The sequence below is a fragment of the Pelodiscus sinensis genome, chromosome 1, assembly GCF_049634645.1.
Source record: "Pelodiscus sinensis isolate JC-2024 chromosome 1, ASM4963464v1, whole genome shotgun sequence".
Lineage (NCBI taxonomy): Eukaryota > Metazoa > Chordata > Testudines > Trionychidae > Pelodiscus > Pelodiscus sinensis.
Window position 1 is genome coordinate 187,960,432 of NC_134711.1, and position 19,630 is coordinate 187,980,061.

The 19,630-nt window shown below is 47.8% G+C and overlaps 1 protein-coding gene across 6 annotated transcripts in view; it reads right to left on the reverse strand.

The window, feature by feature from the left end:
- The window catches only part of BRWD1 (bromodomain and WD repeat domain containing 1), a 134,626-nt gene that overhangs the window by 34,447 nt on the left and 80,549 nt on the right, over positions 1 to 19,630 (reverse strand). For 5 of the 6 annotated variants that reach the window (XR_012898107.1, XR_012898106.1, XR_012898105.1 and 2 more), the window contains 3 exons: positions 14,073 to 14,198; positions 10,751 to 10,829; positions 8,769 to 8,810 (listed from right to left, as the gene is read on the reverse strand). Coding sequence is in view for 2 of the 6 variants with exons in the window: in XM_075911992.1 (XP_075768107.1) it covers positions 8,769 to 8,810; positions 10,751 to 10,829; positions 14,073 to 14,198 (247 nt within the window). In the remaining 4 variants the exon portion in view is untranslated. Of the gene's footprint in view, positions 1 to 8,768; positions 8,811 to 10,750; positions 10,830 to 14,072; positions 14,199 to 19,630 lie in introns of those variants that run through there. The other variant, XR_012898112.1, reaches the window with a different exon arrangement.

Here is a 19,630-nt window from a genome sequence, read left to right on the forward strand (position 1 = left end):
TCACTTTGCTTTTATTGGACAATAAAACTGTCTGTTTAGCCGCGTAAACTGAGTGAGGCGTTTGCTTCGACAGTTTTTATCCCCACTTCTGCATTGAAAAAGCTATTGCAGAACTTCACTCTTCTCATGGTTAGAAACCTTTGCCTAATTTCAAGCATAAACGTGTTGATGGTCAGTTTACAGCCTTTTCTATTTGTGTTAACAGTGCCCCTTCTCTTAAATAACTTCTCTTCCTTCCTGGTGTTTATCCCTCTACCAGGGCGCAGGCGTCCTTGGTAGCCTTTGGTGCACAAGATATATTCACAGAGAACAATCTTATCCCCTTTTAGCATTCATTCTGTTAGTTTCAAGAAGCCAAGCCAAGTTTCCTCTGATAAGGCAGGTTCTCTTCTTCTGATCATCCTGGCAGCCCTTCTCTGCAACTATTCCAGTTTGAATGCATTATTTTTAAACATGGAACCCCAAAATTGCATAAAGTATTCCAGATGAAATCTCACCAGTGCTTTGAACAATGATTCTAAAGTTTCTCTTCGTACAGGAAATATTGTACCTGGTACATCCTAGGATTCTATTAGCCTTTTTCAGGGCCATATCAAATTAGTGGCTGTTATCCCATGATTGACAAACATGCCCTGGTCTTTCTCCTCATTTATTCCCAACTGATATTTTGCCTGCAAACAGCAAAAATTCTTGCCACTCCCTAAAGGCGAAAGCTTGCACTCAGCACTATTAAATTTGACCTAATTTCTACAGACTGGACCTCCCTTGTCTGGCACCCTCTGGACCTGACCCGTCCCAAATGAGGAAATTTGCTGGATATGGGGAGGTACCTGCCACCAGCCTCCCAGGAAGCCCCTTTCCCTGCAGATAGCTCCGCTCCGGCCCCATTGCTACTGGGCTCCAACCTGCAGGGCTTGGACTTGGGCTCCAGCCCTTTGGGGCTCCCTGTGGACAGAGCTCCCCAGCTGCTGTGACCCTACTTCTTCCTCACTGGACCGGGAATCCCCGGGAACGGGGCTTGCCAGCTGCCCCACTTCTACTGCACTCCGCCAGGAGATAAGAACGGTTACTTACCTGTAACTGTTGTTCTTCGAGATGTGTTGCTCGTGTCCATTCGAAGTAGGTGTGCGTGCCGCGTGCACCACGTCTTCTGGAACGTTTTCCCTAGCAGTACCTGTAGCGCCGGCAGGGCGCCCCCTGGAGTGGCGCCGCCATGGCGGGGCATAAGTACCCCTGCCGGCGCTGCCCCACCTCAATTCCTTCTTGCTGGAAACTCTGACGAAGGGGAGGTAGGGTGGGAGTCGAATGGACATGAGCAACACATCTCGAAGAACAACAGTTACAGGTAAGTAACCGTTCTTTTCTTCGAGTGGTTGCTCATGTCCATTCGAAGTAGGTGACTACCAAGCTAACCCCATGGAGGAGGGGTCGGAACAGTCATAGCACCAGAGTCATAAAGGAAGGTGAACAATAAACAGATTTATTTGAACAATTAAACCGTAACAAGTCACCAACCCAGAACAAAGACAACCAGATCTATATATTTACATCACAGATTCGAGGACTGCAGAGCCCACCCTTGCATCCTCCCTGGCCTGTTGAGGTAGCGCATAATGTGTTGCAAATGTGTGAAGGGAAGACCAGGTGGCTGCCCTGCAAATTTCTGTGATAGGTACTTGGGCACCAAAGGCTACCGAGGACGCCTGCGCCCTGGTAGAGTGTGCCTTCACCCTGGGTGGGGTTTTACCAGCCAGTTGATAACACTCTGCTATACACTGCACCACCCATCTTGATAACCTTTGCGTAGAAATAGGTGAACCTTTCTCCTTATCCCCAAATGCAAAGAACAATTGTTGGGATTTACGGAAGGGCTTGGTTCGGTCAATATAAAAAGCCAGCGCTTGCTTGGCATCCAGTGAGTGTAGAACACGCTCCTTAGGGGATGCGTGTGGTTTAGGGAAGAACACCGGTAGACAAATCTCCTGAGACAGGTGAAAAGGAGAAACCACCTTCGGAAGGAAGGTCGGATGAGGCCGTAACCTCTGATACCCTTCTAGCAGACGTAATGGCTACTATGAAAGCAACCTTCAATGAAAGGTGCTTCAATGAACACATAGCCAAAGGCTCGAAAGGAGGGGACATAAGCCTGTGAAGGACCAGGTTGAGGTTCCATTCAGTGTATGGAGCCCTCACCGAGGGGTACAATTTCTCCAAACCAGTAAGAAACCTTTTAACCACCTGGTTAGAAAAAAAAAGAGAGGCTCCTGTGGCACCAACATGGAAGGCGGAGAGAGATGCCACATGGACTTTAATAGAAGAAAAGGACAGGCCAGTAGAACGGAGTTGAAAGAGATAGTTGAGAATAGTTGGAATAGGGGCCAAAGACGGTTGTACTCCTCTCCGGGACGCCCAAGACGAGAAGTGCCGCCACTTGGCAGAGTACGACCGTCTGGTAGAGGGCTTCCTGCTGCTAAGGAGCACCATCTGTACATGTCAGGAACATTCCCTTTCCGGTTGGTTCAACCACGGATAAACCAGGCTGTTAGTTGAAGAGACCGGAGATCCGGGTGAACCATTACCCCCCCGTCCCAAGGTTGGGTTAGTAGATCCCGAACTGGAGGGAGTGCTATAGGGTCTTGGGTCAGCATGTCCACCAGGATGGGGAACCAGAACTGCTTGGGCCACCTGGGGGCTATGAGGATGATCGAGGACCTGAAAGTTCTCACTCTGGTCAATACCCTGGAAATTAGTGGGAATGGGGGAAAAGCATAGAGAATGCCCTTTGGCCACACGGTCGTCAGGGCATCCCCCAGGGAATATTTCCCCAGCCCCAGCAGGGAACAGTAGTTCCTGCACTTGGCATTGCGTGCCGAGGCAAACAGGTCTAGGTGGGGATAGCCCCACCTGCGGAAAACCCGGCTGAGGACAGAGTCCTTGAGCGACCACTCGTGGGCTCCAAAGGATCTGCTCAGTGTGTCTGCAAGTAGGTTTTTGCACCCGAGTAGGTACTCCGCCTGAGACGTGATATTGTGTGTGACACACAGATGCCATAGACGCAGGGCCTCCTTGCATAGGGGTGGCAAACACGCCCCACCCTGCTTGTTGAGGTAGAAAACCGCTGCAGTGTTGTCCATACGCACCAGGATGGAGCGGTGTGAGAGCCTCGGCAGGGAACGCTTCGCAGGCCCTCCTCACCACCCGCAGTTCCTGGACGTTGATGTGCAGGGACCGTTCGGAAGGGGACCAGAGGCCCTGAGTTCTATGGCACCCAAGGTGTGCACCCCATCCCAGGTCAGACGCATCGGTGACCAGCATCAGCGAGTGGGGAGGGGCGTTGAAGGGAACCCCGCTGCACACCACGGATTCCTGGGTCCACCAGAGTAGGGAGTTCAGAATGTCCTTGGGCACTGAGACTATGGAGTCCCATAGACCCTTGGACTGGCAGAAGGCCTTTGCCAACCACACCTGTAGAGCTCTCATCCTCATCCTGGCATGTCGCACCGTGTAAGTGCATGACGCCATATGGCCCAAGAGCCTGGAGCAGACCCGAGGTGTTGTGATGGGGGACTGATGTAGCCCTGAGATCAGCTCCGCTATGGAGAGGAACCTGCCGTGGAGCAGGAACGCTCTTGCCACCTTTGCATCGAGGAGGGCTCCCGCAAACTCTATGCTCTGGGAGGGGGTCAGGGATGACTTCTCGACATTTATCATGAGCCCTAACCTTAGGAAGAGAGCTCTTATGAGTGATACGTGAGCTTCTACCTGCTCGTACGAGCGACCTCGGATTAACCAATCGTCGAGGTACGGGAACATGTGTACCCCTCGATTGCGCAGAAAGGCGGCAACCACAGCCATACATTTTGTGAATACCCTCGGTGCAGTATATAACCCAAAGGGGAGTACCGTAAACTGAAAATGGGAACGGCCCATCATAAACCGGAGGAACCTCCTGTGACCAGGCCTGATAGCCACATGGAAGCAGGTGTCCTTTAGATCGAGAGTCGCGTACCAGTCGCCCAGTTGTAGCACTGGGATGACCGAGGCCAAAGTCACCATTCTGAACTTGTGTTTTACAACCGCCTTGTTTAAGTATTGAAGGTCCAGGATAGGACGAACTCCCCCTTTTGGTTTTGGGAAAACAAAATAACGGGAGTAGAACCCCTTGCCCCGCAGATGTGGGGGGACCCTTTCTATTGCTCCTTTTTCGAGGAGTGCCACTACTTCCTGAAACAGGATGTGTTCACGAGGGATGTCCCTTATTAGGGACAGGGTAGGGGGGTTTGAAGGCGGTGGGCCCAGGAACGGGATAGAATAGTCCGTATGAACAATGTTCAGGACCCAGGCATCTGATGTTATCCGGGCCCATGCCTGGGCAAAACGGGAAAGCCTGGCCCCAAATGGGGGGCCAGGGTGGCAGACTGGTACGGGACTCTCGAATACCATGTCAAAACTGGTGCCCTGATTGGAAGGGCCGTGGGGACCTGCCCGCTGGGAATCTGACCTGCCCTTGAGGGTGCGCAGCCGCCTGGAACCTCCACCGGAGGCCCGGGAGCGGCGCCTCCAGAAATCCCCACGGGGGACCTGGGGCTGCGCTCTACCCTGCTGCCTATACGGCAGCTGTCGCCGCTGCGTGGCTGGCGTATGTATGCCTAAGGACTTCAAAGTTGACCTAGTGTCCTTTAGGGTATGGAGCCTGGAATCTGTGTGCTCCGAGAACAAGGTCTTCCCTTCAAAAGGCAAGTCCTGGATGGTATGCTGCACGTCCGAGGGAATCCCCGAGATGTGGAGCCACGCCCCACAGCGCATAACGACACCAGTCGCCATGGTGCGGGCTGCCGAGTCCACAGTGTCCAATGCCGCTTGGAGGGCAGTTTGTGTAATGACTTTACCCTCGGAAGCCATAGCCGCAAACTCCTGGCGGTCCTCCATCGGGAGTCGGTCTCTAAATTTTTCGACTGCCTGCCAGGTGTTGAAAGCATACCTGCTCAGCATCGTCTGCTGGTTAGCAATACGGAGCTGCAGAGCACCCGTAGCGTAGACCTTGCAGCCCAACAAGTCCAGCTTCTTAGGCTCCCTTGCCTTTGGAGAAGGCCTGGGCTGGGGAAGCCTTTCTTTTTGGGCAGCGGCCTGTACGACCAATGATCCCGGGATGGGCTGCGAGTAAAGGAATTTGTGACCCGACTGCGGGACGAAATAACGCCTTTCTAGCCCTTTTTGGGTAGAGGTCAAAGTTGCTGGCGTTTACCACAGGGCATTAGTAAGCTTTGAAACAGTTTTATTGAGTGGTAGAGTGAAACGCGCAGGGGTATCCTCGGTGAGGATGTCTACCATTGGATTGGTATCCTCAATTATGGGCTCGACCGGAACAGCCAGGTTGGAAGCCATGCGCCGCAGGAGGTCCTGATGTGCTCTGGCATCCATTGATGGCAGCCCAGGCGCTGGGTCCGCCAGTGCCTCATCGGGAGAGGACAACGACGACGACTCCTGCATCAACAGGGGAGCGGTCGTGACCAACTGCGTGGCCGGTTGGATGGTCTGAGCCTCCGGAGGGCCTGTCTCCGGTACCAGTGGTTGCGGTGCCGCAGGATCTTGTTGCGGCACTCGACGGGGGGAGGGAGGCGCCCTAGACAGGGACGCAGAGAGGCGGGAACGGTGCCCTGAAGCCTCCGACCCCATAGATGGTGGCTGTTGGCCCTGCCACTGATGATAGGCCCAGGGAGTCCAAAAGGGCCACTGCGGATGAGGGGGCCACATCTGCTGGTTGTGGCCCCTCCGGTGTCTGGATCTGGACCTGTGGGTCGAGGATGCTCCCGAAGACCCCGACCGAACCGACACCGCGTCCGAAGAATAATCAGATTCTGGCCAAGGGGGAGCCGACGAGGAGTGCGGTGCAAACTTGGCCATCGACTCCGGTTTGCCCGCATGGGCGCGGCGAGGACGTGCCGTCTGCGGCACTGGGGGACCCAGACCCGGTGCGGCGAACTCCGCCGAGTGTGAAGCAGTCAACTATGGTGCCGGGGTGCCCAGGCCCGGTGCCGTTTGCACCGTCAGTAGCTGTGGTACCAGGGTACCCAAGCCCGGTGCCGTTTGCGACGCCACCATCTGCGGCACCAAGGTGCTCATGCTCGATGCCGGCTGCAACGTTTGTGGCACCGGGGTGCCTAGGCCCGGTGCCAGCTGCGTCGCCAGTAACTGCGGCACCGAGGTGCTCGGGCTCGGTGTCGGTTGAGATGCCTGGAGTTGCGGCACCGGGGTGCCTGGGCCCAGTGCCGAGTGCGACGTGAGAAGCTGCGGTACCAGGGTGCCCATGCCCAGTGCCGATTGCGTCGACTGGAGCTGCGGTACCGGGGTGCTCAGGCCCGGTGCCGATAGTGTGGCCAGCAGCTGCGGCACCGAGATGCTCAGGCTTGATGCAGACAGAGTCGTGCCCGACTGAAATGGTACCGGGGTGCCCAGGCCTGGTGCCGGGGTAGACCACTGGGTCGATGCCGGTACCGATGACGGCACGGAGATGGATGCCGACTGCTGGGAGGCCACATGGCCATGGGGGTATGGCACCGGTACAGCCAAGCGGGGCTCTGGCAACGTGGAGAGCAACGACCTGCCATGGCTCGAAGCTCCCTGAGAATGACGGCTCAGCGTCGTGAAGGGTGCCGTAGTAGTAGCGGGAGCCGACCCCACCAGGGTTGGTCCCGACGCATAAGCCACCATAGCATGCCGACCCGGGCCATGCATGGGCGACAGCGGTGCCCTCCAAACCTCCAAAGGGGGTGACCTCGACCCGTCCGAGTCAACCGACGATGGCGGGGAGGTTGTAAGACTGATTAGGTCCTGCGCCACTTCAAAGGTGTCCGGCGTAGACGGACGATGAGAGGGCAGGCGACCAGGGCTCACCAGGCCAACGGTGCACCGGAGGGGAAACACGCACCGGTGAACTGCCAGTGCGGTGTCCAGCCGACGTTGGCTTTTTAGACGGAGACCTGCCCCGGGACTTCTTCACCCTCTTAGATGGAGGAGATTGAGACTGGTGCCGGGATCTCGACTTCGATGCCCAGTGCTGGTGTGCGGCCTTGCACGTAGAGGCCGGTGCGCTGTGCACCGCAGGCTGGTCCGGCGGTACCGGTTGAAGCGCCGTCTCCATAAGGAGAAGCTTCAAGCGGGAAACTCTTTCTTTCCTTGTACGGGGCTTGAAAGACTTGCAGATTTTGCAGGCAATTGCCAGATGAGCCTCACCCAGACACTTAAGGCAGCTGTCGTGTGAATCGCCCCTGGGCATAAACTTCCCGCAGTCAGTGCACGCCTTGAAGCCCTGGCATTCCTTACCCCCAAGGGGGGGAAGGAGCAAAAACAAAAAACCTAACTAACTACACAAACTATATACAATGTGAGAAACGGGAACCATTAACTATCTAAGCCTAAACAGATAGAGAGAGAGAGAGACACGCTCCAATGACCGACCCGGTGGTAAGAAGGAACTGAGGTGGGGCAGCGCCTGCAGGGGTACTTATGCCCCGCCATGGCGGCACCACTCCAGGGGGTGCCCTGCCAGCGCTATGGGTACCGCTAGGGAAAATGCTCCGGAAAACGTGGTGTACGCGGCGCGCACACCTACTTCAAATGGACATGAGGAACCACTCGAAGAAGAAGGGGCTTGCTGGCTGCCCTGCTTTTGCCACTGGGCTGCCCTGCTACTGCCCTACCCAGGTAGGGGGTTCCCCGGGATGGGGCTTGCCAGTTCCTCTGCTGTCCCACCCAACAGGGTTCCCAGCCAGAGCTGGGGTAGTGCATTCCCAGGTGCTGGGGCAGTTTGATCCAGCAACATCCATGCTCCTGCCAGACCATGGATGTGGCCGGACCAGAAAGTCCCAGATTTCAGAGGTTTTGAAACCTGAAAATTGGAAAAATACAAAATCATCCAAACCTTCTTGAACAATATTCTAGCTCTTTTCTATATTGGCAATACCTCCCAACTTTGTGTCATCCATAAATTTTATCAGTACACTTCCACATTTCATGACAACATCATTAATGAAAATGTTACAGAAGACTGGTCAAAACTGATCTATGAGAAATTCTACTAGTAACCTCCCCCTGTAGCATGCCTGTTCATCTTTCAGCATGACTAGTTATAGCATTCCCTTGAACCAGTGTCTTATTCACCATCTGATTCTTGTATTACTCCCTACCATTTAAACTGAAGACAGTTCCACTGGGAAGTAATATTAACCGCTTTACTGAAATCCGTATATATTAGATTGGCATTTTCATTGTCTACAAAACTAGTTATTGTTACAAAAAAAAGATCAAGTTGGTCTGGCATGAGTTATCTTTTGTAATACCATGTTGCATTTTAACCCAATTATTTACTACTGTGCCTTTGATTACTTTCTCCTTCAAAATTTATTTTAAGACCTTGCGATATAATCAGGGTCAAATGAAGGAATCTGTAGTTTCCTGGATCACTTCCTTCCTGTCTTAAATTAGGTATGGTATTTGCAGTTGTTTAGTTATTGAACTTTGTTTTTATATCAGTTTTGTCCACTTCATGTTCTGCATTATGACTTCATTACAGGATTAAGTAAAAAAATCCGAAGAAATGTTTAAAAATTGTCTGATTATTTGCAGTTATCACCAGGAAAGTTAGGAAAGACATTAATTACAAAAGGCAGCACACACCACTAGATTCTGCTACTTCACTACTGTTTCTACTGACTACTTTTTCAGACAGGTATGATTTTAGTATTTATGGGAAGGGCAGGTCAACTCACTTTTACTCTTCTGTAAGAAGTTCTTGGAAGACATTTATTATCCTACAAGAGAAGCCACAAAACACTTCAAAAATAGTTTATAGCATAAACTTTTAACTATTCAGACAATTATATTTATATTGCAATGAAAATAGTAACCATACTGCCTGTTGTGGTGAACATTATAGAAAACTGTCCAGTTAAGCTAAGAAATCCAACAGTTTTTAACAAGCCAATGAGGGAAATGAGATAATGCAGACTTCAGGACAGCGCTGGGGAACCTTTTTTGGGTTGGAGGCTGCTGACCCACAGAAAAATCAGTTGGGGACTGCAGGGAGGCAGCAGGGGGACTGGAGTGCCAGCGTGGACTCTCCAAAGCAAGCCCTGGGAGCTAGATCCAAGCAATCTAGGGCCTGCATCTGGACCCTGGGCCCTAGGTTCCCCAGCCCTGCTTTCAGAGATCTGATCAGGAGTGACTTATTTAGGACCCTAAACACAAATCAATACTTAGCATTCATGGTTCCAGCATAATGTCCTGAATTTCACTGAATGGGAGACACTTGGAGGTCTTTATGCAAATGCACCCAGAGTTGGGAATTTCATTGATGCATTAGAGGGATGCTTGATGTTATTTCTTAGCTGATTATTTTTATATGAAAGGATGACAAATCAAGCCTCAATACCACCAATTTTATGTATGTAAAAGGCATGAGGGATTCAGTGTAGAAAATGAAAAATCCTACAGCTTTTCAGGTTTTGCCAAAGATAACCAGGCATGAAAATCCCACTTAAATAATTCTGGAGAAACAACAAGTAGCCCTGTTGCAGCTTAAGAAACGAACAAAAATATATAGTATCATGAGCTTTCATAGGTAAAACCCCCTTCATCAGATGAAGGTGCCACAGGACTACTCGGTTTTAAAGTTACAGACTAACACAGCTACCTCCCTGAGACTTTGGAGAAACAGTGTTTTATAGTTTGGGTACTAAGAATCACTTATGGACTGAATTTCAGAGTTTCCCGGGACTTAGAACAAGGGTCTTGCAGCATTTTTAAAAAGTTTTGCTTAAGAATATAAAATACTTGAAATGTCTTTTTTGTAAAAAGTAGTATGCTAATTTTTAATTTTTAATATATTACCAATATATCAAAAGGCATCACTCCAAATATACACATTTACTATATGCATTGCTGTCAACAACTCAATATAAATGCATTAAACATGTATTTTCAAATACTGAAGTGATGTTTGTTAGTTTCATGATACAGAATTAAATGCAATAATTAATAATCACTTCTTTTTTTCTAAATAAAGCAATTCAGAGAGAAGTAGGAATGTAATTATATCAAATATTAATACCTCACTACATTTATAATTGTGTTCTGAACTCTTGGCATTATCTTTTTTTTTTTTTTTTTTAAAGTATACAATCATTTTTACCTCTTTTTTCTAAAAGATAGCCAAAGTTGGATATAATTAAATAAAAAGACCTGCAGATTTAGTTATATGTAAATACTGCACATTTTATATAATGTACTAGGTATGAGGTAACTGAGCCACAAACATTTGGGGGTTGGGGGAGAATTATACTTCACTTGACAGCTGTGATTTATATGCAGAATGTACATACCATGTCCAGTGTTGTTTACATATGAACATCTACAATATAACCATTATTGAAATATGGTTATGAATATATAATTATACTAAATATAGTAAACCTACCAACACCAGATCCAAACATTCTCAAACTTTAGGGAAGTTCAAATAATGGACCGGACCATTATATAAATAGGAAGTATGTATAAAATTTATGGCTAGGTAGCAGGAATATTTCTATAACCAGACATTTGTAATTGTGGCATATTATGAAAGTATAGGTTTTAAAAAACTTTTAGAATAGCTTTGTTGCTACTAGTATCTAGACTGACAGTATTAATCACTGCTAGTAGCTCCTACTCTGAATTTTTATTTTTTTAAATAAAAACAGGAGTTTATTACCAGGTCATCAGCATCAGGAGAGTCCTGCTCATCTTCTGTTATATTAGTAAGCTCAAATATATTTGTACAATCTGGATCACTGTAAAGTAGAATTAGAAGTTTTACTACCTGAATAATGGAAAAACATGGTTACATAACATTTTCCTGAACTTTGAAACAACTATGAATAACTGGAATATAATAATACAAGAGAATCTAAGGCTTGAAAAGGCATATTTAAAGAAGATTTTAAGATCTGTAAATAGGGCATTGACCACATACAGTAAAACTCCAATGGTCTGGCATCTGATGGTCTGGCACCATCAGGAACCCAGAAGTGCTCCGGGAAGCCGGACCATTGGAGCTGCTCTGCCCCCAACTTCCCCGATTCAGCCGCTGCTAAAACTGACCAGCGGCTGAATCGGGGAAGCCGGGGGCAGAGCAGCTGGGGTGCTGCCGGGTAGGTCCTGTAGCGCTGCCCCTCATGGCTGCAGGACTCAACCCGGCAGCACCCCAACTGTCCCCGATTCAGCCGCTGCTGAAACTGACCAGCGGCTGACTCCAGGAAGCCCGGGGCAGAGCAACTCTGCCTCAGGCTTCCTGGAGTCAGCCGCTGATCAGTTTCAGCAGCGGCTGACTTGGGTACACCTGGGACAGAGCTGCTGGGGTGCTGCTGGGTTGGTCTCGCAGCGCCAAGGGTTGGCGCTACCAGACCAACCCAGCAGCGTCCCAGCTGCTCTGTCCCAGGCATCTGGATTCAGCCGCTGTTGAAACTGATCAGCGGCTGATTCCAGGAAGCCCGGGGCAGAGCAACTTTGCCTCGGGCTTCCTGGAGTCAGCCGCTGATCAGTTTCAGCAGCGGCTGACTTGGGGACACCTGGGGTAGAGCAGCTGGGGTGCTGCCGGGTTGGTCCAGTAGCGCCGCTCTTCGGCTACTGACCAGCAGCTGACTCCAGGAAGACCGAGGCAGAGCTGCTCTGCTGCAGGCGTCCCCAATTCAGCCGCTGCTAAAACTGACCAGCAGCAGCTGAATCGGGGACACCTGAGGCAAAGCCGGACTATCGGAAGGGGGGGGCTATGAAGGGTCTGGGGTGGCATCTCCCTCCACCCCAGACTGCTCATAGCCCCCCCTTCCGATAGTCCGGCAAATCTGATAATCCAGCACCCCCTGGGTCCTAAAGGTGCCGGATTATCGGAAGTTTACTGTAATTTAAGTAAAAGTTCTTTTTACCAATTGCAGTCGGTTTCTGCAGAATCTGCCAAGATAATGCATTTAGTATAATATGCATCCATTTCAGCTTCCTAACTTTAAATTTGTAACTGAATTTAGAAATTGGCTAGAAGTTTTTCCTCTGAAAAGGAAGAAGGAGGATAAAAATATTCTCAATTCCCTATTTAGGAAAGAATTTAGTACATACATAATTTATCTCAAATCAACTAATGCCTTTAAGACAGTAATGGACAACAATATTTGATGGTGGGGGCACACAAGATTTTGGTAAGTGGTCAAGGACCACACATTTTTATGAAGCAGCTATGGGATCTGTGACGAAGGCTGGGTACAGAAGGGAGTTTGAGGTAGGAGGGACTGGAGTGCAGAAGAGGATGCGGGATCTGGGAAGGAGTTTGGGTGAAGGAGGGGGATGTGATCTGGGGCAGGAGATTGGGAGGAGGGTCCAGGAGGGAGTATGGATGCAGAAGGATTCTGACCTGGTGGAGAAATGTAGGAGAGGATGGAAAGTCTGAGAGGGGAGTCCTGGGGCAGGGGTGAGGAGGTACAGAGTGTTTCATTGTGATCTGGGACAGGGTATTGGGGTGCAGGGCCCAGTAGGGGAAATGGATGCAGAAGGATTCTGGCATGAGGGAAGATTTAAGAGGGATGTAGAGTCTGAGAGGGAGTTAGAAGGGAGAGACAGGCTGGGGTGCCAGACATAGGCTCCTGCTAGGAGGTGCTTACCTAAGCAGCTCCTGGCCAGCAGCACTGTCAGGCAGGCTTTCCCTCCCCCACTTCCCCAGCAGTGAAGTGGGTGGCTGACTGTACATGTGGTTCTCTCCACTGGCAGAAGAGAGAAGGGAAGGAGAGGCTTCATGCACTGCTCCTGCCCCCAGCAAAATCTTTCAGCTCCTACTGGTCAGAAATTATGTTGCATGTCCTCTGCCCTTAGGGGGCAGTGACAATGTGTGAAGCCTCTCCCCTCTGCTTTGATCAGCACTGCTCCCTGCTGCAGGGGCGAGCACAGGTAGGACCAAAGGGCTTTGCAGGCCAGATTCCACCCGCAGGCCATTTCTTGCCCACCCCTGCTTTAAGATACTTATGTCCTGTCATCAGTATGAGAAAGGGCAACTTGCTTTGCTTAGAATATATCTATGCTAGATGATTTACAAGAACTGGTTTGTTGCTTAACCTTTGGATGAGGTCTTTACTTCTTATCTAGATAAAATCAGGAGAGCCTACAATTTTTAAATAGTGTCAATAGTAGCGTAAAATCTCAAATGCACCAGGTCAGGCAGACTGATTAAAGCAGTAGAGGATGCTTACGTATGTAACAGTAAACTGACTAGGGATGTGAAGGACTAGTGGAATATCCAAGACAAGTCGACAAGCTTGTCAACTAGTTGCTCCCCCCTCTTCGCTGCCTCTCTCAGAAAGAGGAAGTGGGGGGAGCGGGGGAAGAGGGAAGAACGGGATACTTCAAAGTGGTAGCGCAGCATGGAGCCTGGAGCCAGACCCTGGGCTCCATGCAGTGCTGCTGCTTTGAAACGCTGCTGTAGGAGCTCTGTGTCAGGTTCTCATGGCAGCGTTTCAAAGTAGCAGAGCCGCAGGGAGCCTGGGATCAGCAGGGAGTCCCCAGCTGACCCCGGGCTCCATGTGGTGCTTTCACCTTTCAGGCGTAGCAACAGGGCTGTTTCTACACTTCAAAGGCAGAGATGCCCTGACGACAAGTTGATGCAAAATGCACAATTTAACATCCCCGAGACTGACTATCTCTACATGGCTAATGAAACTATATTCAAGAAGAAGGTATGTGCGAGGGATGTGCAGAAATCTTTTTTTGCAGCTAAAAGTCCTCATGAAAAAAATTTATAGGAAGACCGCTCTCACATTTTTAATATTAATAAACGCTGATTAAATAGAAGTGCTAAAAATGTCTGTGCTAGATATATTAAGATGCTTCAAATTTAGTTTGATAAATAGTTTAGAAAATACTTGGAAGTTGAAAGTTTCTAATGGCTTCAGCTATTCTTCATTACAAAAAAATACGGAGTCAGGGTTAAATTAGTATTATCTCCAACCTAGGTAATGAAATGTGTACAATTATATTCAGACTGAAATATGACTTACTCAATGAACTTCAAGAGCTGTTTAGTGATCTTCTTAGCTGATTGAGCAATAGCACTCCCAGGTTCGTTGAAAGTGCTGGCATTACTTTCAATACATCTCACTTCCCACACCAATGCAGAGATCCTCCTTTAAGATTATAAAACAAATTTAAATTCTTTAATACTAAAAAATGGAGAAAAGAAAAATAACTTATTAAATATTTGTCCCTATTATGGTCAACTGGCAATCCTTTAATATAGAACCCCCAGCTCGATCTAATTTCAAACAATTCACATAGAAACAGCATAAAATATTCAGGGTTAACTAGGGAAGTGGCAGTTGCAAGTGTTTTTTGTGGGGGGGGGAGGGGGAAGGGAGACCTCTATACGGATGCAAAAATTATATTCGTAAAATATTTGTAAGTAGTCAAACTCATTTGCACCTCTATTGAATACTAAGTTTTAGAGAGATAGTCACGCTAGTCTGTTCCAGCAAAAATAATGCGGTGTCCCTGTGGCACCTTGAAGACTAACAAATATATTACAGCATAAGCTTTCATGAGCTGCAACGCACTTGACCACAGAAAGAACTATAGCCCACAAAAATGTATGCTCTAATAAATTTGTTAGTCTTAGATGTGCCACAGAATATTAAAGTATAGCTACAAGAATGCTGCAGCCAAGATAACTAAAAACACAATATGCATGTTTAGCCACTTATTTTACAAAATGCTGAAGCTAATAAAAAAAATTCCAAAAGGTTTCGGCTTTGATTTCCCAAAGATAAACAAACATCAAGTAGACAACCCATATGAATACTTTCAGGGAGAAACTGGATTATGAACAGATTCTATGGTTATGTTATCAGAGAAATAAATCTGGAATAAAGTGGACCTAATTTCATCTTCCCCCTTGCATGCCCAAAACACTTTCAAAAGAAAAATCTGATTTTAAACCCACTCAAAGACAACTACTTTGTATCAAAATGCATGCCTCCATATAACAACTACCTGGTATCAGTGCAGTATGAACAGTAAGAAGTTTGAGACAAACATGGAAGGACACTTGATGCTCTAGATGCAAAAACAATTTAAGCACAGAATATCAGATTAATGTGGAATTGATTACTGACAGTGGACAAGCAAACCCTTACCGGACACAAAAGGCAAGAAAAAAATGACTAATCACTTTCGCAATTGTTGTTCAAGATGTGTTGCTCATATCTATTCCAATTAGGTATGCGCGCTCCTCATGCACAGCTGTCAAAGTTTTACCCTAGCTGCTACCCGTCAGGTCGGCTACGCAGCCCCCTTGAGTAGGGATATGAACATGTACCTGCGGACACGGATAATCGATGAGCCTGTGATCATCAGTTAACCCTCATGGTTACATGCAGCAACCCCAACCGCCAGACACCTGCCCTATCAGAGGCAGCAGTACAGGAGGCAAGAACTGACTCCCTGCAAGCATCAGATCCTGCCTCTTTCCCCATTTCACATGTAAATGTGTAATCCCGACCATTTTGCAGATAAACTCATTTTAACATTCCTACCCTGGGATGGTGCCAGTGTGATGCCCTATATATGGCCCTGCCATCTCAACCTTCCCTCAGTTTCTTTTAGCCACCTTCTCTGACAGTGGAGAAGGGTGTGTATGGAACAGATATGAGCAACACAACTTGAAGAACAACAGTAACAAAGGTGAGCAATTGTTTTTTCTTCAAGTGCTTGCTCATATCAATCCCAATTAGGTGATTCATAAGCCTTATCCTGGAGGAGGGGTCAAAGTGTAGCTGACTTGAAAAACTGCAGTACCAAAAGCTGTGTCCAGTCTTCACTGCTGCACGATGGCATAGTGTGACATGAAAGTATGCACCAGAGACCATGTGGCAGTCCTACATATTTCTGGAAGAGATACAAGATCCTCCAATGCTGCTGGAGATGTCTGTTCTTGTGGAATACACGAGAGATGTTGGCGAGAACGTGGCCAGATCACAACACGCATAGATACATGCTGTGATCCAAGAGATGCACCGTGATGAGACTGACTGTGCCCTTTACTCAATCCACCACAAACAGTTGAAAGAATTTGCAAAAGGGCTTTGTCCAGTTGATAAAGAAAGCGAGTGCATGCCTCACCCTCACATCAAGGGAGTGCAATCTCTGTTCCTGTAATTTCTGGTATGGCTTAGGGAAGAACACGGGAAGAAAGATGTCCTGCTCTATTTGTAAGCTGGAAACCACTTTCAGGAGGAAAGCAGCATGAGGGAGAAGATGGACCTGTCTCTGTGGAAAACAGTGTCCAGGGGTTCCGACATCAGGGTGTGAAGCGCCGACACCCATGGAGCGGAGGCGATGGCAACCAGAAAAGCCACCTTCCACAATAGGTAGAGCAGGGAGCAAATAGCCAAGGGCTCAAAGGGAGGAATCCATGAGCAAGGAGAGGACATGGTTGAAGTCCCAAGCAGAGGAAGCACTTGACTAAGAGGCTCAAAAAGACAGTATGGACAGCTTCAAGCAGGTGGAAAGAGGAAATAGCAACTAGGTGCACTTTGAGCACTGAAGTCACTAGCCCTTGCTGCTGTAGGGACATGAGATACTCCAGCATCCCTGAAATAGAGATAGATAAAGGGTCCAAGTTGAGCAGCAGACACTAGCATGAGAAATTCTGATTTGATCAAGTACATAAACCTGGGAGAAGGCGTCCTGCTACTAAAAAGCACATGCAGGACCCACTCTGAGCAGGTTTGCTTGGCCTGGTTCAGCCATGAAGTTGCCACACCATGAATTGGAGGGGGTGAAGATCTAGGTGGCAAAGATGCCAGAGGTCCGGTGTTATGAGGCATCTGTTTCTTGGGCACACCTTCAAAAGGCCTGCTTGGACCCGGGAGGGCAGAGAGGGAAGGTGCAAGGGAGGGGTTGGTCTGTCCCTGACGGTTTCCAGCCCAGGTCTCAGATGACTTTTGGTGAGGATACAGAGAACACCTGCATGAGAAATCAGACCTGGGAAGAAATGAGAAAAGCTGCTGTGTGGGCTGTGTTTTGAAGGACCAAGAGTTACAATTGTATAGATTCAGGATAAGCTGCTGGTTTGCTATCCGGAGCAACAGTCCCCCCCCCCCCCCCCCATAGAGCAGACCTTCCAGCTGAGTAAGTTGAGGCACTTAGCATCCTTAACTTAGGCTGAGGATTTTAGGGATATTTCCAAACCGGAGACATTCTTTTTAAGTGACAAATCTGAGGAATTGTCCCAGATTGAGGTGTTATTAGAGGAGGTTTTAGAACAAACTGATAAACTTAACAGTAACAAGTCACCGGAACCAGGTGGCATTCACCCTAAAGTTCTGAAAGAACTCAAATATGAAATTGCGGAACTATTAACTGTGGTTTGCAACCTATTTTTGACTGGCTAATGTGACACCAACATTTAAAAAGGGCTCTAGAGTTGATCCTGGCAATTACAGACCAGTAAGTCTAACATCAATACCGGGCAAATTAGTTAAACTATAGTAATTTTATTCTTTATCAGACACATAGATGAACATAATTTGTTGGGGGAAAAGTCAACACAGTTTCTGTTAAGGGAAATTATCCCTTACTAAGATACTAGAGTTCTTTGAGGGAGTCAAAACAAACATGTGGACAAGGGGGATCCAGTAGATATAGGGTACTTAGATTTCCAGGAAAGCCTTTGACAAGGTCCCTGACCAAAGGATAAGAGGGAAGGACCCCTCATAGATTGATAACTGGTTAAAAGATAGGGAACGAAGGGTAGGAATAAACAGTAACTTTTCAGAATGAAAAGTGGTAACTAGTGGTGTCCCCCAAGGGTCTGTACTGGGACAAATCCTATTCAACCTATTTATAAATGATCTGGAGAAAGGGGTAAACAGTGAGGTGGCAAAATTTGCAGATACTAAACTGCTCAAGATAGTTAAGACCAAAGCAGACTGTGAAGAGCTTAAAAAAGATCTCACAAAACTAAGCGACCAGACAACAAAATAGCAGATGAAATATAATGTTGGTAAATGTAAAGTAATGCACATTAGAAAAAATAATCCCAACTATACATACAACATGATAGGGACTAATTTAGCTGTAAGTATTCAAGAGAGAACTTGGAGGAATTGTGGATAGTTCTCTGAAAACATCCACTTAGTGTATAGCAGCAGTCAAAAAAGCAAACAATGTTAGGAATCATTAAAAAAGGAGTAGAGAAAAAGACAGACCATGTTATTGCCACTATATAAAATTATGGTACACCCACATCTTGAATACTGCATATAGATGTGGTCGCCTCATCTCAAAAGATATATTGACATTGGAAAAGGTTCAGAAAAGAGCAACAAAATGATTGGGGTTTGGAATGGGTTTCATATGAAGAGATTAAATAGACTTAAGACTTTTCATCTTAGAAAAGAGGAGACTAAGGTGGGATATGATAGAGGTCTATAAAATCACGACTGGTGTGGAAAAAGAGAATAAGGAAGTTATTTACTTATTTCCACAATATAAGAACTTGGGGTCACCAAATGAAATTGATATTTAGCAGATGTAAACAAAAAAAGGAAGTTTTTTTTCACACAGTGTGAAACTCGTTGCCAGAGGAGGCTGTGAAGATCAGGACTTTAACAGGATTGAAGAATGAACTAGATAGATTCATGGAGGTTAGGTCCATCAATGGCCATTAACCAGGTGTCCCTAGCCTCTGTCAGAGGCTGGGAATGGATCATGGGAGAGGGATTGCTTAAAGATTCCCTGTTCTGTTCTCTCCCTCTGGGGCATCTGGTATTGGCCACTGTCAGCAGACAGGATACTGAGCTGGATGGACCTTTGGTCTGACCCAGTATGGCTGTTCTTATGTATGTTCTTAGACATAGGGGGTGGAGCCAGATGACCTTAACACTTTTTCATTCACCGTCTCCATGACCACGGAGCATGGTGGAAGGCAGGTGAACAGGTATTGGAATTCCTTAATAGGAAGGAAGTACTTTCTCTGAACCCCATTGGCCATCAGGGAAACAGAGGAGAGAGTCTTCTGGACAGTCTTAGCCGAGGACATGATGGACTTAATCAGAAGGGCCACTCTGGAACAGCTCTCAGGAGCCATAACATCGACGATTTGGTCATCCTGCTCAACCACTTCCTCCATCTGCAGGTTTAGACTAAGGACAACCTTCCAAAGCAAGTACTGCAAAGTTCTACAGTCCACGGGAGGAGGACCCATAAAAGAGGTGTTTTCCACCAGCTCGTTCACTCAAGATGACAAGGAGGCCATTGGGTGGCCTGCATCCTGTCCATCCCAGGGCTGATCAAGAATCGGGCCGAGGGGCTAAGCTGGGCCTCAAATCCTGGGCTATGAAGGGGCCAAGGAAGGGCCAGCAGGCAACATGCCCAGGGCATGGTGGAACCACCATAGAGTCTAAAACTACCACTGGAGCGGCCACTGGAGTGTTGCTTGCTCTTTAGGGACATGAGGAACTGCAGGCATGGACTGGTCATATATAACAAAGACCTCCCTGTGGAATAATGATAGAGACCCTAAGCAAGAGAGTCAGGGCAGGGCCAAACCAGTAACCAT